Source organism: Coloeus monedula, assembly GCF_965178545.1.
Source record: "Coloeus monedula genome assembly, chromosome: 12".
Classification (NCBI taxonomy): domain Eukaryota; kingdom Metazoa; phylum Chordata; class Aves; order Passeriformes; family Corvidae; genus Coloeus; species Coloeus monedula.
The window spans coordinates 4,667,407-4,694,863 of NC_138792.1; the positions used below are offsets into that span (position 1 = coordinate 4,667,407).

At 38.4% G+C, this 27,457-nt stretch overlaps 1 protein-coding gene across 1 annotated transcript; it reads left to right on the plus strand.

Annotated features, from left to right (window-relative positions):
• Positions 1-144: 144 nt before the first annotated feature.
• TEX11 (testis expressed 11) lies at positions 145-27,000 on the plus strand (the record flags this gene model as incomplete). Its single annotated transcript, XM_082289719.1, has 29 exons — positions 145-175; positions 273-385; positions 2,441-2,525; positions 3,699-3,778; positions 4,336-4,416; positions 4,499-4,618; positions 5,551-5,631; positions 7,850-7,935; positions 9,259-9,316; positions 10,087-10,182; positions 11,617-11,698; positions 13,392-13,470; positions 14,141-14,292; positions 15,004-15,089; positions 16,003-16,140; positions 16,417-16,519; positions 17,574-17,698; positions 18,463-18,548; positions 18,679-18,732; positions 19,170-19,210; positions 19,810-19,896; positions 20,945-21,057; positions 21,619-21,735; positions 22,598-22,670; positions 23,034-23,183; positions 24,206-24,314; positions 25,227-25,347; positions 25,711-25,875; positions 26,901-27,000. 29 exons carry the CDS (start codon positions 145-147, stop codon positions 26,970-26,972), a joined length of 2,784 nt encoding a protein of 927 aa, XP_082145845.1. The 3' UTR covers positions 26,973-27,000.
• Between the last annotated feature and the right edge of the window lie 457 nt (positions 27,001-27,457).

Here is a 27,457-nt window from a genome sequence, read left to right on the forward strand (position 1 = left end):
GGGCGGGACCGCCGGGCAGCCAATCGGCGGCGCGGGAGCCCGCCGGGAGCGCCGGGTCGGGGCAGGGTGCGCGGCGCGCACGCGCAGTGCGGAGGTGCTGCTCCCGCGGTTCCGCGCCCTTCGCGGAGCTCCCTGTGAGGGGCCATGGCGGGGCCGCGGGTGGCGGCCGTGGAAGGTGCCGCGGGCCGCGGGCTCTCCGTTCCCGATAAGCGCTGCCGGTGGCGGCTGTTGTTGGGCTCTGTGTCACGGCCCGTTGTCCTCCTGTCTTACAGCGCTGGTGCGGGAGCTGTTGAGGGAAGAGGCGGCGTCCCGCATTGCCGCCCTCACCGAGGAGCTGTTCCAGGCGGCGGAGGGCATCTCTGAAGAGGATGGGACGGCGGCGGAGGGAGAGCCCCCCGCTCCCAGCCCGTCTGAAGAAATGGGGGGTGCATGTGCTTCATACACCACAGCCCTGGCCCAGGTTGGTGCTGCAGCTCCGTAAATACCAGCTGCTGCTGCTTCCCATCCTTTGCGGTGAAGCACGTGTAGCACTACTGAAACGTTAAAGAAAACAGTTCCTTTCTTCGTCGTTTACCCCAATAGAGTGAAAGTCCAAAATAAAGTGGGAAATGGTGTTCTTAAAAGTCAGTGCGAAATGATGATCGTGAATGTAAATGTGTGTCACTGACTGCTCTTCATGAGACCCCACCTGGATACTGTGTCCAGATCCGGGGCCATCAACATCAGAAGGATGCAGACTTGCTGGAGGAAGCCGTGAAGGTGATTTAAGGGCAGGAGCACCTTTCCTGGCAAAGACAGACTGAGTTCAGCCAGAAGACAAAGCTCTGGGGAGACCTTCTAGTGCCTAAAGGAGTTCTGAGAGAGCTGGAGAGGGACTTAGGACAAGGGCGTGAAGTGACAGGGCAAGGGAAAATGGCTTCACATTGAAAGGAGGTTGATTTAGATTAGATATTGGTAAGACTGTAAGGGTGGGGACACACTGACACATGTTGCCCAGAGAAGCTGTGGCTGCCCCATCCCTGGAAGTATTCAAGGCCAGGTTGGATGTGGATTGGAGCAGCCTGGGATAGCAGAAAGGTATTCATGCCCGTGGCAGGGGGTTGGAACTGGGTGGTCTTTAAGGTCACTTCCAACCCAAACCATTCTATGATAATAATGAGAAAAGTTACTGGTGATGTTAAGGTATTTATTATTTCAAATTACTAGTAGTATCTAGGTGTAATTTCAAGTAAAAATGGAAATAGAGAGCACTGATGCATTAAGAGTTTGGTACTGGATCAGAGGAGCGGTCCTTCTCATCCTATCTGTGGATTCCATAGTGACAGCAGATACCTGAGGAAGAAAACAAGCAAGCATGTAATTTTAACTGCCTGGTAAACCCAGTATGCAATATTATGTTGGAAGTACTCATTTTCAGTCCTTATAAAAGTTAATCAGGTGGTTGTTTATAATGTTTGTTTTTTCCTTCTGTTTATTTCTCCTAGAGGAGTACTTAGAAAGTAGTAAACATCTACTTTAAAAGTCCTTTTTCAAAAAGAAATCTGGTGAGTAATACATGAATCTGAAATAAGAAAAAAGACCAGCTGAGATATTGTTCAACTTTTTCCTCCAAAATTATATTTTCAAGAGACATTTAATTAGCAGTTATCAGCTAAGGCACACTGATTTTGGAAGTCCTAAATTTGCAACAAGGAGAAAGATAGGTTAGCAAGTGTCATAACAGAAAGTGTGATTAGTACAGTATGTAAAGAAATACAAGAGCATAAAAGTGCTATCCTTCAGTTCTTCCTGAATCAGTTGGGCTAAACTATTTTTGAAGAAAGGAGAAAACATTAATTTGTAATCTGGCCACTTCAGTAAGAGAGGCTATGAACTCTCTCCTAGATAGGCAAGAGTGTATTTGTAGGCAAGATCTATCATGGAAAGTGGAATAAAGTGATGGAAAATGCAGCCCCTCAGGGTGGGTTGCTAAAGCAGCTTATTGCCTTTATGTAGTGCCTTATCTTTTTAACAAGAGTATATAGTCAGTAGCCTTTGTTCTTTGTTTGCTAATATCAGAAGTTTCCCAGTGCAGGTATTTAAAGCAATTAAGCTACTTAGTGTTCTTTTTGATGTGCAAAAGAGGTGAAGCCTTACTACAGGTACATTCTCAAATGTGGTAAGATTCTTTTCCAGCCCCTTCAGATTTTAGCTGAAGAAATGCCACGTGGTCCATTCAGAGTGCCTGTTTTCAGGTCACTCTCCAACATGTCCCTGTGGGATCTTGTGAGAATTTTATGGAAAACTCACACCTTTGACTCTGGTGTAAAAGGGAGTTGCATAAAGATCAGAAGGGGCCCTTCCTGTGAAACACGTGAAAGATGCTTCTTTTTCCAGTAGTAAATTTCAATGGGATCCACATCCAGGACAAAATTAAACAGAATTGAATTCTCCTCTTCAGGTTGAAGAGAGTGCAGTCAGCTTGTGGAACTGGACTGTGACCAAACACACGGGTGCTGTTATTGGTGATGAGCAAAGAGCCAAACGTACGTATGTTCTGTACCTTCCTAAATGTGTTCCTTGTGCTGTAGCATGGGAATCAAACACTCTCTGCTGACAGGTACATAACTAGTGCTGTAGATTTGTTTGGATCTTTGCAGGTAATGGGTAGAAAGAGAAGAATGTACAGCAGGGCTTGTATAAACAGTTCAAGAAGAAGCATCCTGGTGTAACAGTTATCTTGTGACACAGAATCGGTGTAGGCATTCTTATCACTCCTCCTTTTCATGCCAGAACATCAGTAAAGAGGTGATGTCACCAAAGGAGTTGTAATTTGCCTTCTGATACTGTGCTTCTAACCTAAAAATGTGTGGAAATAACATAGATGTAAATTTTAGAGTGTTGGCCACTTAATTTATATCAAGTGAGATAGTTACATTAGAAAAACAATCTCATCCATGTTTACATACAGAAACATTCGAAGTCCTCTTTTTACTGACATGCTTTAACCAGGTGCACAGCTGGTGGGTTCTCTTGGGCCAGGAGGAGGGCTGGGAGAAAGCAGAAGTGGTCTTTTCCCTCAGTGTGTTCTTTCTGTGGTTCTGTGGGATTGCAGTGTCAGGCCTACATTCCTGTCTTGAGGGATTGTAGTCAAAATTATGCATCATCTGCATCATATAAATTATATCAGGTAAAGGGAAAAGGGTAAGTTGACACAAAATAGAGTGTGATGTTCTCAGATCATAGCTGAAGGGCCAGGGAGAGGCTGTTTTAAATACATTAAGTGGTGTCTTTTCCATCCCTGATGTCTAAGGAAGGCCTGAAAATATTTTTGCTTTTTACTTTGAAACTGTAAAGATTATTAAACTTCATTTCCTTATTTTGCTGAAGGCTATTTTGGGGCTCTCAAGACATGTTACTGTTAGCACCTGCAATGTAATTAAGTCTTTGAATAATATGTATTTTACTTAAACTCTCTCTAAATTGTTTAATAGGTATTTTAATGAGAATATATTACTTTTTTTCTTACTGCCTGAAAAGCAATTTAAAGCATCTTGGCTAAAATTCAGATTGCTTTAACTCCTGAAGCTTTCAGATTTTTCTCTTGTGATTTAAAATGCTGAACAGTCTTTCAGATATGGCAGGGCCTGACTTTCTTAAAGAAAAAAAAAGAAGTAGAGAAAAGGAAACTTCTGAATGCCTGCACTGTTCTTTTGCAGTACGGTTTGTTGCCTGCAGACTGATTTGCCTTTGTGAAGGCAGCGATCCTCCGGAGGGAACTATACGAAGACAGATTTTGGTAAGGCTAATTTTGGGTGAGTAATGAAATGCAGTTGATCCCCCAGGGAAGTCTTCAAATCTTATTACATTTTCTTTGGAAAGGGAGTAAAATACGTGTCTAGTTCTGGATAGCTGGTGATTTGGCAGGAGTATTGCTGACTCTCTCTTCTCATCACTTAAGGAAAGATAAGACTGATGATCCCATTTTTTCCCTTTTAAGAAAAAATACATGATGAAGTGGGACCTGTATTTTACAGGGATACCTTGCTGAGCCATTGGAGTTAGGAATGTCTAGACAGTGTGGTCAGCATCACATCTTCTCATAGGGTAAAATAGGAGCAGCACATTCATTTATTTCAGAATCTTATAATACTGTCTAGTAGGCCACCATAAGTCTTATGCTGCATCTGAGTGTTCAGGGCTTCATTCAGAAGTGAGAGTTGCTGGTCAGAAATTGCAGAGCTGAAATACCCTTGTACTGTGTTAGATAAGTGCAACAATGAGATGAGATCTTATGTTGCCTTTCTTGAAAGTGACTGTATTTTCACAAAAGATTTACCCCGTTTCCTCCTTCAGATGTCTATGAAAACTGGGAAAGGATGGATAGATATTGGAAAAGCTGGTCTTGCAGATGGTTTTCTAGAGAATGCCATGAATGTAAGCTGTTTTCCAGTTTTGATTTATTACATACACATCTATTTGTAAGTTCCATGGGTGATGCCTGCACTTTGTTTTCCAGAGTGTAGAAAAGCTGTATGCAAAGTTACGGAAGGGCAGCGAGGGTGAAGCAGATATTCAAGTGCACAGAGCTGATGTGGAGAAGAGCCTTTTCAAAGTACTCTCTTACCAAGCTGAATCTGTATGTGTTCTCAGTTTTCCTTATAAGTCACTAGGGGTATAGAGGGAAACTCTGACCCAGTTGTTAGATACCGGAATGCTTGGCATTGAGGACTTGCTGAGGGATAGGTTTCCTTCACTTAGATGTAAGATAGCAGATCTCGTGTTTGCATTCAGCGTTGCAATCATTTAATGATTTTTAATTTCCCTCATTTATCACCGTCATTTTTGCAGTGGTGTTTATATCTTCTAGTTCAGATTTGTTGCTTTATGATTTGGCTAGCATGGCTGTTTATAAAATAAACAGCTTCCTGTATGAATCATAAATGGGTCAGTTCCAACAGTGTCCTGTGCTTTACTGGAGACCAAGACAAATAACTGTGATTTAAAGTATGTAATTTAGAAATTCTAAGTTTTCAGAGGAATTGTTTTGCCTGACTGAAGTGTCTGAGAACTCTTATCAATCCTACAGAGTATTATGGACATAGGAGTTCAAATACAAAGAATGTAATTTCCTGCATTTGTTGATCACACAGCTGACCTCAGTATCTAGAGGGGAACTGTTATCTCCAAAATTCTCAGGAGCTACTCTAAACAGGACAAAGCAATGGCCAATATTTTTTAATTTGATCGTGGAGACAAAAGGAGAGGTGGTATAAATTTTGCTGAAATGTTGTATCGTCTTAACATGTGAATAATCTTGTCCCACATCTCTGGCCTTTGCACACTACCTGAGGACTGCAGTGATTTTCTGGATGTCTTTATCATCTGGCAATATGTAGAAATATACAGAATTATTTTAGCACTGTAAGGGCAGATCTCTAATCCCAAACCTAGCTTTATTGCATGTGAAAAACCCGAGTCCTGTTCTATTTTAAAGAGTCAGGTTTCTAGTGAATTTTAAAGACTGATTGCACACTAACAGTTTGTTGGCATGCTCTGCTGCTTCCTCAGGCAGTTGCTCAAGGGGATTTTCAGAAAGCAGTGATGTGCATGCAGCGCTGCAAAGATATGCTGATGAATTTGCCAAAAGAAGTAAGTGAAATCATCCCTTCTTTATCATTGCAAACTTTGAGAACCTACTTTCCTCTTTGTATATTAAGAGATTACATATGCCATATGAAATTTTGAAAAGTACTCTGAACTGAAGATCTCTTCTGTGGTTGGTTGCCTCTTTGAGATCTTGTTGCTAAAAATTTTGCATGGAAACAGCAGAGTTTTTTTTCAAAGTGCACTCTTTTCTTGTTTCTCTTAGATTAGCATTTGAAATAGAACGATAAACTCTTCCTAAACAATGAGAAGACAACTCATCAAGCAAGGCAAAAAGATTTCGAAATTGAATATATCACCTACTCTCTAGAGATCCAGCTGCATTTTACATCTTGATCTTGTATATTGCATCTTGTACCCATGTGAACATTTGGGGATGGTTGGGACGAGATAAGAGCTGAGTTACAAAGTTTTTGATATGCAAGTCTAAGACTACCTTCAGTACTAATCTTCATGGAACTGTAGAGCTATGAGTGGAGGCTTACCATTGCACTAAATGGTGGTTTTTGTAGTTCTTATGTTGCAGAGAAAACAAACTATCATATGCAGATTAGCTTTTTGTTTGCAGAGATAAAAGTCTGTTATTTTTATATCAGAATAAACTTCCCAACATTTATTTTCATTTGCTTACGTGTTTTCCCAGTATTTAGGAAACATTTTGGTCCTTTCTCTCTGGTACAGGTAATAAAATTCAAAGGGGCAGATGCAAATTCTGAAAGGAAAATATGGGAAATATGATTGGAGTTTATTTAGGTTTTTAACCAATTAAACTCCCAACTGATTTTACATTGCTTTTTGTGATCTGCAGGCCTTGTTCAAGTGCATTTGAGTGACTAAGTTAGTTGCAGGGGTCTAGCTTTGATTTGAATCATAAGAGCAGAGCTTTTTGAAAATGTTCACTGGGATCTTTGCATTCCTGTTCCTCATTTAATTCTAAATTAATTTCATTCTTTCTGTTTGAACTCCTTCATTAAATAATATTAAACTGCTTGTGATGAAAGCTCTTCACAAACCAGGAGCACTGATGCAGACAAGGTAAAGGCTTCTGGTCATGAGAGAGTGATACAATTTACTTCTGATTTAAAGAGTGGCATTTAAAAAACAAGGAAAAAGGAAAGAGCTACTGATTGCTGAGTGAATTCAAGACTTTTGGACTGCTGGGTATCTCTCAATCCTAAACTCTTCCAGGCTCCCATTGTACCAAAGAGTCCCTGGAGAGTATCACAAGGAGATTGTTGTGTTGTGTGATACCAGAAATCAGCTGGAGAGGATTGTAGGTCATTGATAGTCTATGGACTAGTGCTCACAACAGGAAACTTTCTCTTCTGGAAAGAAAACCTTCACAAATGAACCTGTGAAAAATAAGGCTTCACATCTGAGAGTGATCTTTTTTGTGTTTGTGCATATACCTAGTCTGTGCTTTTGCCTCTGGATTGCAAAAAAACCCCAAAACAACTGAAGCAAGACGTGCTGCCTTTCTCATTTTTGTCTGAGAATTTGGAATCTGCAGTCAATTGCCAAAAGCATCATTTATATTTGGGAAAAAAAGATACTGCAGAGGCAAAATGGATGTAAATATTGGCAGCCTGCTAGCATATAAAATGACTTTTTTGTCTCTTCTTTGGATGGCATATGACAGCTGCAAACCATTTCAAAAGAAAGGCAAGTTGTTATGAGCAGATGTTGTCAGGGCTGGCTGATAAAGCTCTGAATAACCAAGCATTCAAAAGCAGTTTCCTCCTAAAACTTGTAATCCTTTTTTAACCCCAAAGAGACATGCTGTGAAGAAGCCTATCATGGAACAGGTAGAGTCCTCTTCACTTAATTATGTAAAACTTCTTTGTTACTTAAAAAAAAAGAGGTTATAGTATTACAGTTTTTCCTCTCAATTTTTAATTTTTATTGTATAATTTACACAGTTCTAGTGCTTTCAGTGTGATTTATTGAGGAACTCTGTGTTCCTCCTGTGTTTCAAGAATCCTGCTGTTTTTTGTGTCCTGGACTGGTTAATGATACTTCCCTTTTCCACTGAATTAATGATTCAGTTTTAGTCATCTTCAGTATCCCCTTGCAAAAGGCCAGGAGTGATAACAGTGGGTATATCTTGAAAGCAAAATGCATTTTAAGGAATCTGAGACTGGAGTGCTACAGATCTAATGATGTTTTACAAGAACATTATAGAAGCAGGAATCTTTTATTGCAGACCTGTTACCTGTCAATCCTCTGTTACAATTTTGGAGTGGAAACGTATGAATGGAAGAGGTATGAGCAGAGCTCCTTCTGGCTCAGGTAATGTGCAAAAACCAAATAAAACAACCCCCTTCTTTTGAGATACAAAAATGTGTTTGAAGGAGAGGGGGGAGCAAGGGAAAGTAGAGGCCTCATTAAAAATGTGAGAATACAAGATTTTAGCTGAACCAAATTAGCTGAGCAGATACTTTTTGATGGTTGTACACTATTGCCTAAAATCTGTGTCTCTTTCCCACATGTATTTTCGTGCCATTAGAATGAAAGTCACCTTCCAATGGTTCTTGCCAATTCTCTCCCTAGCACTTCCTCCAAAGAGATTAGTTTTCTGAAGAGTTCTTGACTGATGAAAGGCACAAACATCAAGGTGAAAAAGGAATGGTTAGAGACTGTTTGGGTAGGATCCAAATAACTATTGTGGTACTATTAAGGGTGAGAAAATGTAGACTATGAGGAAGAGTATCCTCATGCCATGGTCATGGCCTCAGTGCAGAAAATTTGTGTTTATGTCTTCTTGTTCTTTTAAATAATTAGAAGAAAATGAAGGGCAACAGATCAAATTCAAAATCATTATGATCATATATGTTGTCAAAGAGGATTTGTAGAAATGCTTAGGATTAGTTACAGATGGTGCTTTGTTGATTATTTTATATTTTATTATTGTGGAAAATGAAATACCGAGCCCTGATGACAGAATTTTAGGGGGAAATAAAGCTTTGCAAAGTGCAAATAATAATCTGGAGAAAGAGTGTGGCTCCATCTAGTGGGGTAAGATTTCCCTGGTCTAAGAATATATTAGCTTAGAAAACAAGAGCCCAGTTACTGTTTTTCTTTTTAACAGTTCTTCATTCACAGCATTTGTAATCAAATCTGGTTTTGTGGAATTATCACTGTGTTTTCTCCTGGGTAGTTCTTTGTTCTGCCATTTAACTTTTAGAAGAAGAATGGGGAATCACAAGTTCCAGGTTCTGTCTCTGCTATTGATGTGCTGTGATCTAGAGAACAGTCATGTATAGATTTTGTGTATTACTGTATTATATGTCAGGTGAGATTGGAAACACTTGCTTCTTCAAAATCTCTATAGTTAAAATTGATAAAACCTAATGAAATGTTTGGATAGAAGATGTTACAGGATGTACTGCAACAGGTTGAAGAAAGGGATTGAGTACAATTTTTAATGTAAGGGCAGAAAGAAACCAAAACTTTCTGTTCTCTAGTAAAAGTGACTACTGAGATTAGTTTGTGTGATTTATGCGGTTTCTAACTGCTTAGGAAGTGGGAAAGGATAGGAACTTTGCATGTATCAGAATACTAAATTTATCTCTGTCATCCTGTTTAATTCTAACTTTCATTTATCACTGATAGCCAGAGTTATGACATTGGGAAGATGGACATGAAATATTCTGTTGGCAAAGAAATGCAGGTAAGAAATAGAGAAATTTCTATTTACAAATTGGAGGATTTTGTTGAACTGACTCCAGTGTATTATCAGCCTCTTCTGTGCAACCCTGCCCTGTGATGTCTTGGTCTCCTTTTCAGTAGTCTGCTATGAAGTTTGGCAGAGTTTCAAGTTCAGTTGTTATGAGCATCAGTCACTGATGAGCGCCTATAAATCACATTTGATTCTACTATTTCACAGAAATCAAAGTGTAGAAAGTAAGGCTGAAGTAGATCCTGAAAGGCCATCTCTTCTTTCATTCCCCTTCTCTTTGAATACATGATCAGCTACAGCTGTGTCATTTCTGATAGATGTTTCTCTGTCTCATTCAGAAGTCTGTTTATTCTTTTAATTCCAACTGCGGATATGAAGATTTTAATCTCTTCCTCTTTATGTAAATAATTTATATATTTGAAGTCCATCATCATGTTGGTCTTTGTCCTGTTTTTTTTGTTCGTTTTCCTCTGTGAAGTGTTTACCTCCTGTTATTTCAATTTCTTCTTTCATTTTTTTTCCCAGTTATCTGATTTTCCTTGCTACCCTTCTGCTTTTCTCTGAATTCTAGTAGATTTGTGTCCTGTGTGTACTGCATTGCTTCGAGCCTGGATATGTTTCAGAAATGAGCAATCACTTTATATGTCTGATACCAGGCAGGCATTTTTTTGACTCAAAGAGCTTTTATTTTTCAGGACCTTAGAATTTAAGTCTTTTGTGCTCATCTGTATGTTCATTTGTGGCTATTTTTTTGTTTCCAGGCTAAAGTGCTGCGATTGTTAGCCACGACCTATTTTGAGTGGGATTGCAGTCTGTACCTGGACAAGGCATTGAAAGCCATAAGCTTGGCAAATCAGGTAGTAATTTTTGCTCTATTTATAGATTGCAATAGATGAAACTCAAGCATTTATTGACATAATAATATGGATCACATTAATCACTGGTGTGTTACCCCTGACAACCGATTGAGGTGCGTGTGCTTTATGTTTTCATGCTCCTAAGGATGTTTTGGTGTTCCCAGCTTTTTTTTTTTTTTTGTGTAGAAAAATACTCTTTTGCTTGTAGAAGTAGAGTTGTCCTCCTGCGTGCTATCTGTGAGTAGTAAGGTCCTTTGATGATGGTGTGACTAAAATTTCTCTGACATGTGAGTTGATACAGGCAGGCAGCTGGGACAACCACAAACCCACAGCTAAAACACAAAGAGTAAAATTATTTCCATTACCTCATTATCTGGGGGATCCCCAAAGCAACACCCGGGCAGAGGCACGTGAGCAGACCTAAAGAATGAGGTGTATAAACATACCAACCACCCTGAAGGAAGTTCATATACCTCTAAGCAGTCATTACAGAGAGGTCTCTTGATCCTGCACCATCTGTTTCCCATACAAAGACTTGAATTAATTTTGTTGTTCTGTCTTTTCCGGTTAGTGTGGAGTAAATGAAATCTGAAAAATTCCTATTTCTCTTCGGTTGATCATTTAAAAAAATCCATTTTCTGTTTTGTATAAAACAAGTTTTAAGTATAAAATTTTGTTTTAAATGGAAGCTGAAATTCAGTTTCTGCATGCTGCCTGAATTTACAGACAGATCATGATGCATATGCTCATGAGCTCAGGATAAAAGGCAGTGTATAGTCATGCAAATGATGTGCTACTACAGTATCTAAGCCTTTTGTCCTCTTTGTTGTTTACTTTTGCAAAGCTTTTTGAGGCAGAAAGTGTTTTTATCATAATTTTTGATAATGCACATTTTGATATTGTGTGAGGTTATGGAAACCCAGAAGAAAATGTTTATTCTAGAACCTGAAATATGCACTTAGTGAGAGCTTTAGTATACAGTCTTCATTATTTACAATTGCTCCCACTGTTGTTGCCCCCTAAATTTCTTTTTATAAACTACTTTGAATCTGCTCATATTAATTTTAGATTAATCCAGCCAATTCACACATAGAAAAGCAGGAAATGTTTCTATCATTCAGTAATGTTCAGCTTCTATTTAAAAGTATCAAAAATGGGCCACAGCAAAATGAGAATTTTACATCTTTTGCTTTCATTATCCTTGTGGTCCTTTGGCAGTGTAAGAACAAATAATAAAGATACACATTGCATTTGGGAAGAAATTATTGCATAAGTTGCCTACCACTTGTTTCAGTCATTAAAATGGAACTGAAGATTACGGTGGGGAATATGTGATTTCTTAATATTTGTTTGTATTATGAATGTGCTGCACTCTCACAGGATCTGTGTTCTACAAAGAGCTGTCCAGCTAATGTATTGCTATTCATTGTGCAGGAGAATTTGCATCCAGCAGGGTTTTTCTTGAAAGTTAAAATCCTTCTTAAAAGTGGAGCATCAGATGAAGATATCAACTCAGGTATCACAGCTCTCTCTAGGTTTCATAGTGAGGTCATATTACTCCATATCCAAGGAGACTGCCTGTGTTGTACATAGAAAAACAATCATTTCTTGTGTTTTTGGCAGAATCTGCATTAACTAAATGTCATTTTAGTTTTGAAGTGTGAGACATTGTACTCAGTGTTCATAGAGGAGTTATCCAGATGCTAATTTAAATAGCCTTGCTGCAAATAGGGTAGGGGGAAGACTCTGAAGGCTGTTTAGAATGAAGACAGTGAAAATACAGCAGTGTAAAGCTACAGTTTATTTAGACATATGCATTAGGTTACTCAGTGAAGGTGCATTGACTCTTACACAGCCAGCACAGAACAAAGGCTGGTGAAGCATTGCTGTTCTCTGTGTGGGATTTTGCAGATTTTGACTGACAGATATCACGTGCTGATCAGTGTGTTGTTATAAAGCTGTATTACAAGATAATAAATAAACTCTTTTCTCCTTATTCCTCACATTTATCACTTAAACAGAACTGATTCTGCTATGAAATGAGAGGATAAGAAAGTTTTTGGGGAGACTTTAACAGAGAAAGGATAATGAATGTGTCAGAGAAATTGATTTTCATAAATAATGAAATCTTAAGGAAGAGAGGCTTTGTACTCTTTGTGGGTGGAAAGCATCAGATGTGTAATGAATAATTCGAGAAATGTAGGATGTGATGAGGAATTTCTTGCAGAGGGCTGAGTGATTTGAATGCTGCCAGACTAGCAGAAATGGTAACTCCACATTGCTCCTGGGGAATTTCAGCCAGATTTCAAGCAGCCAGTTATTTGAAACTTACAGTTTCAAATAAACATACAGTAGCTGACTTGTGTTCTGCAGTTTGAATTGTGAAACCATAGAGTTGCCTATCAAAACACACTCAGCTATTATTTAATAACACTAAGCCTCCAGTCAGTTTTTCAAGCAAGTGTACTAATGAATGGATGTATCTTTTCTTGTATGGCTGGCAGAAAAGTGTTGTGTCCATGAACTGCAATTCTCTGTCTTTGGAGTGAAGATTCCTGCTAAGTTTTAAGCGTTTCACTAAAATCTTATGTTGTGCACTTTTATCAGCTGCCTTAGAAATGCTTCTTTTAACAACTGTTACAGTCTTGTCCCTGTGTATTCCTTCTCTGATCTCATGCAAGCTACAAATGTATCTATGTTGTTATTAACAGTTCAGCACAAAGTAACAATTTAAAAACTTTATCTGAGTGGTATAAAACTGATACCTGCTTATCACCCACAGCTGATGCTGAGGGCGTTATGCTGAAGTAGTTCCCATTGCAATATGATACCTCACACAGCCTGAGCACCAACCTCGGTGTTAGGTTGTTCCTGTTGGATAAGGATGAGACATTTTGATAGAAGGCAGCTTGAGGCAAAAGATTGTTCTACTAATGCCTATGCTGTTCCTGTTTAAAGAGGCAGAGGACTAGAATTCCAGGGCTATCAGTATGTCACCTTTCTGTAGTACTGCATTAGCTGTACAGTGAAAGGAAAGTCAAAACACAATAGACATTCTTCCTTTTGTTGTAGATCTATTATATGGCAGCTGGTATTTTTTTTCAGTTTTGTTTCTGTCTTTCAAAGAAGCTGTAAGAGATAAGTGGTAAATTGAGCAATTAAGTGTCTAAGTTGATTATATAATCTCAAGTGCTTTGTGTTCTGTCTAGCTCTTGCAGAATTCATGCACCTTGAGATGTCTTTAGACTTCTGTTTGAATACTGCCAAGCTGCTGCTGGAGCATGGAAGGTATGAAAGCATCACTAAGTGGGGTAAACACAATTTTGTTCTTTGCTTTATAAGCAAAGAACATCTATTATACAATGATACTTTATTTCAAATAAAAGCTCACGGAGGTGAGGTAAATGGTTTTGAGAGGGAGCCTGTCTTCTATAGCAAGGAGATACTGATTATGGCAGCAACAGAACAGGGTGTGAAATAAGTGTAGTGGCAATATGCAGTGCTATAGCCCTACTTTGGAGTGATTATGATTCCTTATGTAGTTTTAATATATGTCTGGAATCATCAGACTGACATCTTTCTTTTAACCAACCATCAGAATGACTTCGGAGTCCTAGAATCATTCTTGGGAAAAACAGTAGAAGAATAACAAGTTACTGCAAAATAAATTGAGGCATGACATTTTGCCCTGTTAAGTGCTCTGTCATGATTATATATGTATATGCTTGTATCTTGAAGCAAATGTGAAGAATAAACTCTTATGAATACAGTGGAACAAGCATGTGGTAAGAGGAAGCTGCCATTGAATAGATGAACTGTAACAAATTCATACCTTGATTCGTTCTGTCGGTGTGATTGAATGACAAACATGCTGTATGGTGTGAATATGTTAATCTCTAGAATGGAAAATTAACAGCTCTTCTGGTGCAGCCTCTTAAAAACGCATCTCTGTGAATAGGGAATCAGTTGGTTTTGATTTTCTGAAATCTGTTCCTGAACGATTTGAATCTTCACCTGACCTTGGAAAAATTACCCTGCTCCACATCGAGTTCCTGTTGAAGAATAAGAGGGAGCTGCTCGCTAAGCAAAAGATTGAAGAAGTTATTATAGGTCTGTATCCATCTTTTACTGCTGTTTACTGAAAGCTGGATGTAGCTGGCTAAGGTCTTGCATTCTAATTTTCACTTTTTTTGCTTATTCTCATATTTCTTTCTCTGTGTCTGTTTTCCATTATGTTTCTTTTACTTGGCAACTCTCAACTTCCATATTGAATGACAGTCATGATCAAGCTCAGGGTTAAATTCATTTGCTAGAGCAATTCCTCCTTCTTAGTGTAGACTGTGTGTGACTGATACATGTGGGATTAGAAACATTAACCAGGAGTTCTGTGTAATGTTAATGCTTTGTCCATCCAGCCCAATTTATTTTTCTTTGTCAGTATAAGACAGGTTGCATATCCTTGTTGGAGCAGCTGGATAACAATTTGTTTTTCAGGTCTGTTGGACCTGTAGCACTTGCAGTACTTTTTGACTATCAGATCTGCTGTAAAACAAATCCTATTTCATGTTGCATCTAGCTAGGAGCAAGAGCTACATTTACATTGTTCAGGCATGAAAATATTTTTCTCTTACCCGCTGGGTTTTTTTGGGTTTTGGTTGGTTGATTGGTTGGCTTGTTTTTTTTTTCCATAAACAGGATATGAAACTCTGGCTCCTAGCTGAAGCTATTGCTGTGTCCCTGTTTTTTGTTGCAGGCTATGGGATAGTTCTTAGATGCTTCTCAGTGTGCTTTGTAAAGTGATGATTTGCAGTATCTTTTCAGGTCATTATACTGGGAAACAGCTGCTGCCTGAAGCCTTGAATCAGCTGCACATCATCTTGTGGGACAGAGCTGCCAAACGTTATGAGGTTTGGGACCAAATAGTAGTGTTCTCATTTATGTCAGTGAAAATGAAAATCTTTTCCTGACCTCTTTGATATGTCTATTTTTGGTTAGAGTGCAAACTGTTACTAAGAGCCTTGTTCCAGCTGGCACTAGTTTTATTTTCATCCATCTGGGTGCTGTTTTCAGTTATAAAATCCAGTTTCAGGTAGCCTCATCTTAAGGCTTGTGCATGGGAACAGTTAATGCCAGAATTCCTGTTCCAGCTGGTGCCTACATGGCTATGGGGCCTGAAGAGATTCATCCAAGAGTACTCAAAGAACTGGCAGGTGTGAGGCCTCTGAATGATTTTTGAATGATCTTGGGAATCTGGAGAGGTCCCAGTTGGCTGCAAGCTGGCAAAAGTTATCCCAATTTTCAAGAAGGGCAAGAAGGATAACCCTGGAAACTACAGGCCTGTCAGTCTCACTTCAGTGCCTGGTAAAATTATGGAGCTTATTCTGGGAGTTATTGAAAAACACCTGAAGGACAATGCAGTCCTTGGTCAGAGCCAGCACTAGTCCATGAGGGGGAAGTCCTGCTTGTCAAACTTGATTTCCTTTTGGGACAAGGTCACCCACCTCATTGATCAGCTGAAGCCAGTTGATGTCACCTCTTTGGATTTCAGTTCAGCTTTGCATACTGTCTCTCAAAGTGTCCTGGGTAAATTAGAGGGCTGGGCACTTACCAACTGTATGAAATCTAACAAAGGCAAGTGCTGGATTCTGCACCTGGCACAACCTGAAGGTTACACTGGAATATACTTGACTATCTAAATCTTTCATTTGCTGTGCTGTGACCTTTTTGAGAAAAAAAAAAAAATTGGGAAGACATAGGCAGTTTAATCATCCAAATATGGTCATGTTTTTGGGGGTTTTGTTTTGTTTTTATATTTTCTAGGAGAAAAGCTATTCTGAAGCCCTTCACTGGTACAATTATTCAGTCAGCTTTTATACACCTGGGCAGATAGATCAGAACTTGGCTAAGCTGCAGAGGAACATGGCTTCTTGCTATCTTCATCTGAAACAACTTGACAAGGTATATTTAATGCATATATAGACATACTTATGTATTTATTTGCATTGCTTTTATTTTTGAGGAATTTGCTCTTTCATTTCTGGTCAGCCTTTGGTGCTGTCTTCTGGTCTCACCACTTTTGTTTCAAGGGCAGACGTTGCCCTGTCAAACATCTTGAGTTATTCTATAAGTAACCATTAACATTTTGTGTATCTTTTTATCTCTCTTCTATTGCAAATTATATACTAATTTCAAGGTGATGTTTTACTGATTTCCTTTAATCTCTTCTGTGAATAGGCTAAAGAGGCAGTTAAACAAGCAGAGAGGTGTGATCCAAACAGCATCTTTACTAAATTCAGTGTCTATAAGATTGCAGTGGTGGAGAACGATACTGATAAAGGTAGAACTTGAAAGTTAAAGGGTCCACTACAAGGAGCAGAAGTGCCAAATATATTAAAAAATACTAAGCAGCTTTGGACTGTTCATCTTGGGAAAGACACAGTAGAGGGTAGCTAGAAAAAGGGTCTCTAAAGTCATTGAAAATGTCAGGCTGTAGATTTAAGTTGTGAAAGTGGGATTTTTTTTTTTGCACACAGTATATAATATGCTGAGTCCATTGCTGTATTTGATTTTGTTTGGGTGGAGCCTGTGGCTGAGGAGGATAATCTTCCCTTGGGCAGAAGCTGTAGTAGCATCCCAGGGTGAGAATCACTCTATGCTTTTTTGTATGCATATACAATATGAACCTTAAGGGAACCATTATTGCTGCTCTTAATTTCTCTGGACAAATGGAGCCTGAAGTTACCAAAAAATGCATGAATTATTGAGATGACTTAGAGAATGTTGTATCTTTGTAGCCTCTTTCTTCTTTATAATGAGTTCTGCTGTTTCATATTTTAATGAGGATCTTAGCTCAAGTAATGAAAATTGAGAAATACAGTCTATAGTTACTTAGAATACAGAGTAATGTGCAGAGCTTATTTTCCAATGAGTTCTTTGCCATTTAATTATTCTCAATACAACTTTTATTGACAGCATAATTTGCTCACATAATATAGAGTGGGAAACACAGCACAGTGTGAACATAAAAGCAGTGCCACCCTTAGCATAAGCCAAGATGTGGGAGCTTGGAATGATGCCCAGACAATGTATTAGAGAAAGTATTCTGTCTTTGGTAACAAACAGTTACTTAGCAGAACAAAATTAAGGATGTGAGATGAGCATCATTTGTATGGCATCTTTGTTTCCTTAGATTAGTAGCCTGGAAAGCATTTTGGCACCTCCCTAGGCAGAAATGCATATCTGGGGAGAAGTGCTGGTATTGTCAGGTTTTCTTGTCTTGGCTTTTCATTAAAAAAACCCTTACAACCTTTCATAAATCATTGAAACAGTAGAATTTTCCACCTTCCAATTGCTTCTATAAAAATGTTGTTTTTTCCCTCTGTCTCTTTCAGCTGTGGAAGCTGTTATTGAAATGGGGAAGCTAGCAGAAAAGCCATCAGAACATGAAGGCAAGCTGGGAGTGGATAAAAATACAGGCAGCAACCTCTTGAGTTTAGCTGCCCAAATTGCTTTAGAGGTAGAGCAGATAATGTTGTCTTTACTTTCCTTTATTGATATAAGTAGGACAGCTGTAACATCTTTAACCTAGCCTAGTTTTAATGTTTCTCTGTATTTCATGGATTTCTTAGTATTTCATGCTTCCACAACAAAGGTCTTGCTCAAATGTGTTGGGTAATGGAAAGTAGAAATTAATTTCATGTAGAAATAAGCAGTATCTTTTAAAATTTTGACAGGAAAATAAAGATTTCTGAGTTATGAATGTTGGCATCTGGATATTACATTGTGTATTTCTGTAAAATTCTCCTTAGCAAAAAGTTACGTCTTCTTCTGCCTCTGGGATTTGATCTTTGGTGTGAGAGGGGGAACCTGTGTATAAAATACACATAAATCAATGATGAAAGTCCTTTGTCCCTCTTGCTTGCCTCTTGGTTGGTGGCCTGAGCGATGTCTGAACTGGCTGATTGCATTTCAGGCTATTAGGGCTTTGTTCCTAGCCCTGTGAGGCATGAAAGCCTTACCAACCTGTACTAGTCCTGCTCTTACCACAGGCTCTTTGTGCAGGGAATCATATGATCTCTCCTTAGAGCTTTCTCTGCACTCTCAGGCAATTCTGTGCGTAGTCCTTTGTTCATTTTCCTGCTACTAGACTGCACAGACTTGGAATATGTGGTTGCTTTGGGGTTTGTTTTTGTTTGGGTTTTTGTTGTTGTTTTGGTTTGGGGTTTTTTGTGGTAACTGAGGTAGTGCAGTATATACAAAACATGTTTTAATTCTTTTCAGAATGACCAACAAATTGTGGCTATCAAGGCTTTGGAGTATTTGTCTGAACATTTACAAGACTGCCGACAACTGTTTGCAGCCCTAAAGTAAGAATTCAATATAATTATAAGAACAAGCATAAAGAAGAAAAGTGGGATTCTTTCAGGAAAATTAGGGCAAAGTACACCATTGAAAAAAAAATCTTGTTTCTTCATTGCTTATTTTTCTCATATTTAGATGTTTGGTCCGTCTGATGTTGTCAAAAGTCATGGCAGAAAATGCAGAGAAAAGGTGGGTCTGCTTGAAAAACCATTTTCTCATGGTGGATATGTTGTTCAAATTGTGTCATGTTTTCTTTCTGGGCTTTTTTTCTTGCAGAGTAATCAAGAGATTATTTTTTATGCTAGTAAAAGTCCACCCAGATGACTTCCTAGCTTGACCTAATGGCATCACATAGGAACATGTTTTCGACTTGTATAAAATTTTCTTTAAATATTTGTTCTTTGCCTTCTTCTTTTATTAATGCATATACCTGTTAGGTATTTTTAATAGAGGTTGTGAGTGAAGCAGTCTCTGTAACTTTGACTCTTGTGGGATATCTCTGAGAAGTTCTGAGTGAGAAGAGTGGATCTATCCGTAACTGGGAAAATATATTCCAACATAAATAATGCGTTCTGTTGAAAAAAAATTAATCAATTTTCTAAAACTAAATTTTTTCTCCATTCTAGAGATGAAGATATCAACTCAATACTGACTTACTTGAACTTGGGTATGTTTTTATTTTATTTGCATTTTCTGGAGTTCTTCTGTACGTGAACATTTTATGATATGATTAGATCCATACCAATGAAATATTTAGACTCCTTATTTCAGTCCAGGCTCTCAAATTCCCAGTGAAATCAATGAAAGCAAAAGCTGGAGAGTCAATAGTATTGTGAAGTTGGATCTCAGTGCTACAGGTCTTTGCTATCAAAAACTTGCAGTACTGCTGAAGTAGAATAGATTTAAGAGTAGAATTAAATCAATAAAAGATTCCTAGAAGGAAGGCCTCAAACTTGTAATTAAATTTAAACCCCCTTCTTGTGAAATTAAGTAAAACTCCTATGCTTTAAACTTCAGTGTCAGTAAACTTAGAAGAGGCAGTACTTGTTGGCATCTTCTCTAAAATGCTGTTTGAGAGCACCTTTTGTTGTTTTTTATAGGGCTTTCTCCTGAAGAATATTAGATTTAAGTTGTGAGAATAAGTCTTCATCAGGAATTACATGGGACTTTTGGAAACATCTGTTTTGTGGTGTAGGGATTAGACTTGGAAATGTTTTTATTCTGCTGTGAAAGTGGTACTTTTGTATTGAATTATGTTTTCTGCAGCTCACAAGAAACTTGCTGAGTCTTTCACAGAAGAAGAATTTACAGGGGACATGAGGATCCTTGAAGCTCACTGGTTTAGGAAAGTTGGTAGGTTACACTCTCAAAATCTAAACTGAATCTCCTCTGTCTTTTTTAGTCCTTTTAAATCAGCAGCCCTGGAGTTTGCCTTGAACTACAGACTGTGAAATCTAAACAGCAAATATTATCACAGATAAAGTGGTTTCTAGTGGGAAATGCAGCTCCCATGGGGCTGCCCTAAGCATTCTGCATAGTGTTGTCTCTGGATCCTCATTTTGTAGTCTTTGTTACACTGTTTTGCTAAAGGATTAGTTCATTTGCTGTCTATAAATAAAAATATATGCGTAGGGTAACAGGTTGAACCAATTTTTCAGATTCATGCTTCTGTCAGAGCATACAGGAGAGAAACAGGTGCAGTCAATATCAGAAGACATCTGCTTTTGCACACATCCTCACAGTGTAACCGTGCTCCAGTAAAGAGTAGCAAGGGAGGGGGAGGAGAAGCAGCAGAGGTCAAATACAGTGACATGAGAATGAATGGATTCATGACCTTTCAAAGGCAGCATTCTCACTCACAGGATAAACAATTCAGAGATTACAAAAACATGTCCTATAGAATAAATTAATGTGAAAGTTGCTGTAGAATCTAAACATTTAATTGGGTCAAGCTCTCATACATAAATAATTTATTTGCCTTTAGATGCTCATCCATTTAGCACTCAGAATTGTGTGCTTAATTGCCACTTACTTGACCTTTCTGGGGTAAAATGAAGAATGGTTCAAGATGTTGTAGGGTTTTTTTTTCCTTTTTCTATTTTGTTTGTCTTGGGAATACTGTTCAACACTTCCACTCATATTCTAGCTTTGTTAACTAATATAAGAAAATGCTTGTCCCAGCTCATGCTTTTGAGGGCAGGGTGTGTGCTAGAAAGGGTTCTTGTTTGTGATGAAATCATCAAGGCAAAATTTGAAAGCATGAATAAGCTATTTTAATAAATCACTAGGAACAGTATTTCTTGCTGTTGTTAAATGAGCTGTTGATGACATTGATTCAGAAATAGAATTGTGGAACGTGAACTGCTTATTGCTAGAGATTAGATGGGCACACATATAGCAGTGCAGATTTTTATTCTATTCTCTGTCTTTATGTCTTCGTTAGCTTGGAACTTAGCTGTACAGTTCAAGGACAGCCCTGAAAAGATGAGGGATTTTTTTGTACTGTCTTTCAAGGTATTTACTCTTGCAAACAGTGTGTCTAATTGAGGAATATTTTCATCTGTCTAGTTCTTTTAGAAGTCACATCCATGGTTTGGGTATCTCCATGGAGACATGCTTGTATGCTCTGAAGATGGAGCATTTTTGTCACAAGGAGATTGACTTGTAAAACAAAATGTGTGCATTATTGTCATACTTTACATTCTGTTTCTTAAGGATGTAATAAACTTAAGACTTCAACGAGAAGTTTCTAAAATAAATGGATTCTGATGTTTGGAAACTGTATCATTAATAAAAACATGTTAAGTACTTGAGTCCTAATCTTTATGCAGAACTTCTACCAACACTGTCAGTTTTGTATATGTTTGTAGAGAGCGGGCTCCAACTCAGCTTTACACTTTATATTTAAACGATCCTTTTGCGTAATTGTACAAGTAAAATTACAATATGAATATATATACTACTCATGACTGGTTCCTGCAAGTGTCATAGAGGAGGGTCAGCAATTATCTGTTCACAAGCAAATTGCATGATATGGGTGAAATTCTCATTACTTTTTCCTATTTTTGGTGTCAGTTGTCCCAGTTTTGTCCCTCTGACAAAGCTGTTCTGATTGCTCAGAAGACATGCCTGTTAATGGCAGCTGCAGTTGATCTGGAAATGGGGAGACAACAAGCAACACCTTCAGAACAGGTAAGGCAAAGCCTGTTAACTATTTCTGAATGTACCAGTGTGGCATTTTCTTCCTTTTGATTTTGAAGTCTTAGCTTTTTTACTCAGAATGGGATATTGGGAGTGTAAGCAAGGGAATATTTCATAGTTACTTAGAATTGATGCACCTTTCCAGAAAATTGTAAATGTTGGATTTCTGTAAATTAAGTTCTGTTGACTTCAGTGTATTTGAATGGGTTTGTATCAGCAAAGGGTCATGGCAATATCTTCTCTTAGAGGAATTTCAATCTACAATAGATATGTTGTAAGGAGTCTGCTGCTAAATGTGGGTTAGTCAGAAAGACAATTACTGCTGTTGCTGAAAGTAGTTACCACTGTGGTTGTGATAAAGCTCACCATTTTTTTTTTGTTTGTTTTTATGCATATATCTATTTATGGTGGGGGGGGAGGAAGAGGGCATTGTGCTTACTGTGGTAAGAAGATTAAGGAAAACACACAGTGGTTGTGAAGGAACTACAGAAGTCTGGTATAGAGCGATTGTAGAAAATTCTGTGGAGGGCAATGCACAGCAATTTGTGTTGTGGCATTAAGTGGTTTGTCAGTCTCAATAGCACTATTTTGTGCTTGGGAGCTAAAACAGTTATGTCCCATAGGAACATGGATGGTTCTTTCTGGGCCAATGAAATGTTCAGTGGGAAGTGGCTTTGTCTGCGATGTGGAGGTCTTTGGAAAAGAGAAAAAAAAACCCCAAAACCCACTAACTGATATAGGTGATTTACTAACTGGGCTGATTCTTAATTTTTTTTATAGTTAGTTCTGACATAATTATTCCTTTTGCTTTTAAAACTATGACCAAAATAACTTACTTAATTCTGTTAAATAGACGGAGCTTTTTAGTCAGGCCCTTCAACGTCTTCAGACATGCAAGGAGATATGGAAGGTTCTGAAATTAACAGGTAAGCTACAAAGTGTGTGTTTTCAGCACATGTAACTCTTAGTCACAATATTAATGAAAAATACAGAGCATGTGGAATTGCTGTCTCAGATGGAGATTATTGGAGCAGATAGATGTTATGATAAAAGCTGAGGTGTTAAGTGACTGTTAGCCTGGCAGATTCACGGTTCACTTTTTTGGTAGGATATAGGTAGAAAAATTCCATTAGGTATTCCTTGAATGGCAAATTCACTTGCTCTACTGTTAAGTCTGAGTGCCTTGATGGTTTTCCTGCCTCTTGGAAGCAAAATTTATACCTTATAGTACACCCTGTGGCTTTGAGAAAATTCATCATTATGTACAGGTGATCCTGTCTCTTTTGTAGGAGATTTTGCTAAAGACCCAACAGACACATTGTTGCTGCTTTATGAATTTGAAGCAAGATCCAAACTGAATGATCCAACACTTCACAATCTTATGGAATTGGTTTGGGAGCAACCACAAATAGAGATCAAGACACTTGAAATCATTGCATGTAAGGACTTTATAGATCTTCCAAGTCACATGCAAAAAAAAAGCTTTCATTTCTCTTTCCTGTTCTTTTGAGGTGACTAGGATTATCATGTATTGTACAACATGCAGAAAATGGATCTAACCATATATATTTTGTCCTGGAGCAAAGATGCTTAGGATCTCAGCAACATTAGAAAAGCTGTGTTTTGAAATACCAGATGACATAGATGATGAACCAGAAAATTGCCATATCCTTCCATTTCTAGATCCTGAGACACTCATGTATCTTGTGAGTCTGGAAAGGATTTTTCAGATAAACTTTTACAAGCTCCAGACTGGCAAAGGCCAGAGAATGACCCTCACTGATTCATGCCCCAGTGCAGAAGTTTTGGGCTGTGGACTTTGGATAGATACTTTCAGTATATTTAAGCCACTAAGATAACGTTAAGTTTCAACTTAAAGTTTGTATAGTCAGTTTGTAAATAGCACTTCTCTACACTGTGCCATATTTTCATCACAAAGTCCTAGCCATGAAAATATGCTTGAGAATCTAGAGCAGGATCCAAGAAAGATGAGGAGCATTTAGAATTACCGAGTCTTTGGAGGGTGTCCTGTAGGATTGCATAAACACCTTCTGTTCTCCTTGCCCTGAGGGAATATGCTCCAGTGCCTGGAGACACCATTCTGAAATCCTGCTCCTGCATAAGGTTTCCATCTGGATTTTCGTGTTCAAGGGGAGAAACAAAACTCTTTAGACAGGGCCCCCCACCACAATATTTTTGTATTACTGCACTGGAGATAAACAGCAGTGAATTATGAAGCTTTCTGTGCTTCTGCCTCATCCTCGTTGATGATGTGCTTGGTAAGAAAAAGGGAGAGAAGCACTAGCTTGTAACCAACCCAGGCATTAAGCAAATCTCTTTTCAGTTGTTTTTCACAAGGGATCTGGCAACATGCTGTAGTTTATTTTAGTGACCTATGAGATTGAAGTCTGACTTCAGTAATTTATCTTTTTATTCTTCTCTATTTTCTTTTACTTTGAAGCATTAGCAATGGAATCTCCAGCGCGGTATCCTGTACTGTGTAAGAAAGCTCTCAAGAGTGCACTAAACCTTCACAGAAAGCAGGCTGTCATTGATGCTGTGAAATTTAGGTTAGTATTATCACGTAGCTTTGCCATGAGCCTGTGACTGGAAAGGCTGACAGGGAATAAAGCCTGCAATTTGAAAAAAAAAAGTGGATTTTAGTTTAAATTCAAGGTTCCACTTCTTGCTGGCCAACCAATGTACTTGTCTAATAATAGATATTTTAACTGCAGTTTGTTTACTTGGCTTATTTTCTGGCACAGCCTTGTTTCCAATAAATTAATCAATTGAGGAAGGAAAATGAAAATTGGATCCAGAAGAGGTCTCTGGTTGTTTCTTGTGAGGAAGGTGTTCATTTCAAATTGTTGCTCTGCAGTAGTGAGCTGGATATTTCCAAGACAATGAGGAGAAATTAAGGGTTGAGAAGAAAGCCATGAGCTGTAAGGTAGTGATCCAATGCCATAGTACATACATGATTTATTTAGCATATTTATGTGTTACTTATCCTTTCCAAGTTCCTTGAAGTAAGCACTTGGCAAAGGCAACTGTTGATATTGCCTTTCTCACTTCACACTGAGAAGGAGCTGTTTTCAGAATCCTGTATTTGCTACTGATTTTCTGAGGATGCTGCCTACGTAGCTCTTGTTGGTGAAGTTAGAAAAGGTACTTTTTTCTTGCTGTCATGTGTAGCACCCTAGGAAATACTGTGGTTTTCCTTCTGTGTTACTGTAGAGACCAGCAATGAAGATAATTAAGTACTAATTGCTCTTGGCTCTGTTTTTGCATAGTTTGTATGAATAAGATCTGATATATGAAAATACATGTTTCTGCTACAGGAATATGAGTGTAGTAAGCACCAAGGAAGACATGTCTGTCTGACAATCATAGAGGCATAACTCAGTGTGCTCCTGATACTAAAAACCAACTGTTTGTGCATGTGGTATTTAATGTTTCCTCTTTTGCTCTCTTTCAATCCTCAGTAAATGCTTACACAGTTTGATTAACATTTCTTTGCCAACTGGATTAACAGACCTGGATACCTGTGTGCTGCAGGAGGTGTGGGATTACTTTGAAGATGCTCTGAGTGTAGTCAGCAGCACAGTAAGTTGAACAGGAAACCAAAAGACTGGGAGATGATCCTGAGCACATTTGAAAAAAATTCTCATTAGACTGAGAATCATTAGTAAAATGAACATTTCATAGTGTTATATGTGGAGCTGCTAAGACTTCTTCAATAAAAGATACACTGAAATGACCTCCAGAGAAATGTCTCTTGGATAATTAGGACTGTATTACAAATTTCCTTGGATTTTGTAAGGGCTTTTTCTCCCTTTGCTTAGGAGGAAAAAACCCAACAGTTTTCCCACACTAAAACTAAACTCTAAAACACTCTTGACTTGTCAGTTTTAAAGTGAAGATTCTATTTTCTGATGAACTGCTGCTGCTGCTTGTTTGCTACCTCAGGATGCTTACCCAGAGATGGAAATCCTTTGGTTGATGACAAGAGCCTGGAATACAGGAATATTTCAGTACACTGTTGGTAAATACAAGGAAGCTGAGCAGTGGTGTGGATTGGGAATGCGTTTCCTCAATCACTTAGGATCTCTGAAGAAAAGCTATGAAGGCCATGTAAGTGTACACAGGGGGATACGAGGATATGGGATTGGATGTCTGCCCTGAATTTGAGGTGTGGATCTGGGTGAAGAAACCACAGCTGATGATTTTTAGAGTTTCAGGAGAATCGTGGTACCTAAATATTTTGGGGGGAGCCTGATACTAAAAGATTTTTTCAAAGTGAGGCCAGAAAAGTTTTGATAGCCAATAAAAAGAATAATGTAGCATTCTTTTACTGGAAGGATGATGCAAATGGGTGACTGGAAATAAACTTCTGACTGTTTGTGGCCACGGGAGAGCCCTGGATCTTTGCCCACTTTAACTAAAGCCAAGGTGCTGTACCAGTTTACTTAAATCAGCTGTTACATGAATACTTCCAGGCTTGGTTTCTAGTATAATCTAATGTCTTACAAACAGGGTTTAAGATGGTGTGAAGAAAATCACTAAAGCTCACCTTATCAGGTGTAGCTTAGCCACTTCCTATGAGGGAGAAATTTCCAGGCTAGTACCTTTGTAGGTGACACTTTGCAATGGCACTTTTTCTTACTCTGTCACAAGCTTCTTTCTGCAGCTTTTGGCTGCTGTTCCTCTCTAGATTGCAACCCAGTGCAGTGTGGCTGGTGTCACCATTCATTCTCTTGTGCACAAGCTGAGCAATCAAGGGCTTGGCTGTAACTCTTACACCATTGAAAATCCATCAGTTAAGACAATAAGTGCTGACAATAAGAAGTCTCTTCCACCCTCAATTCCCAGTGTCTGTGATTTGGTGAATAGGTTTATGTATGGATATAAGACTCAGATATAAACTATGCTTTATAACTGTGTAAATAAAACTGCTTATGTTAGGTTGCACCGATCTGTTTTTTTCTAAACCATGGTATTTAAACCTGGGCCAAAAATCTTTACATCAGTCTGAAATTTTAGGTTTAGAAGCTGGTGGTAGTCTCCCACCTATTCCCTTGGTTCTGTTCTCTTTCACTTAGTTAAATGATACATTTTTATCCATCCTTGTTGACAACTATGGTGCTCGTATTCTCCAGATGGTTGGCCTCTATAGTGAGGTTCTGGACAAGCTGGACAGAGCAAAAGGATTTATTCCAAATGAAGAATAATGACAGCCACAACTACAAAAAAGGAAAGCACCCTCTCTTGGAAATGTTCTGCTGAATGAGAGGCTGTTAGCTCTGGGAAGGCACAGGGTCATGGGAGCAGTGGAAAAGAAACCAGGATCTCCTTCTTGTTCGCAAAGAGGTTATGTACTTTTTAGGAAGTGTTTGTTCAATAAATGTAATTGTTTTCCTCTAGGGAATAATTTTCATTCTCTGGAGCTATTTAACAGTTAGAAATAAATATTTAACTTTTTCATGAGATGCCTCTGCTGTTGTGTAACAGGTTGGTTTAAATATCTGATTTTAGTAGTAAATGGCAGTGAGCACGATAAAAGTCTTTAAAAAGTATTCTATCTCTTCTGGTTGTCATAGCTGCCTTGCTGCATAAATATTTATCAGATTGTTTAGTTTCCAGTCCATTTCAGTGTGGACAAGAATTCAGAGCTGTTCTCTGGTTTCACAGTCAGTTGGAATAGAAAAATCAGCAC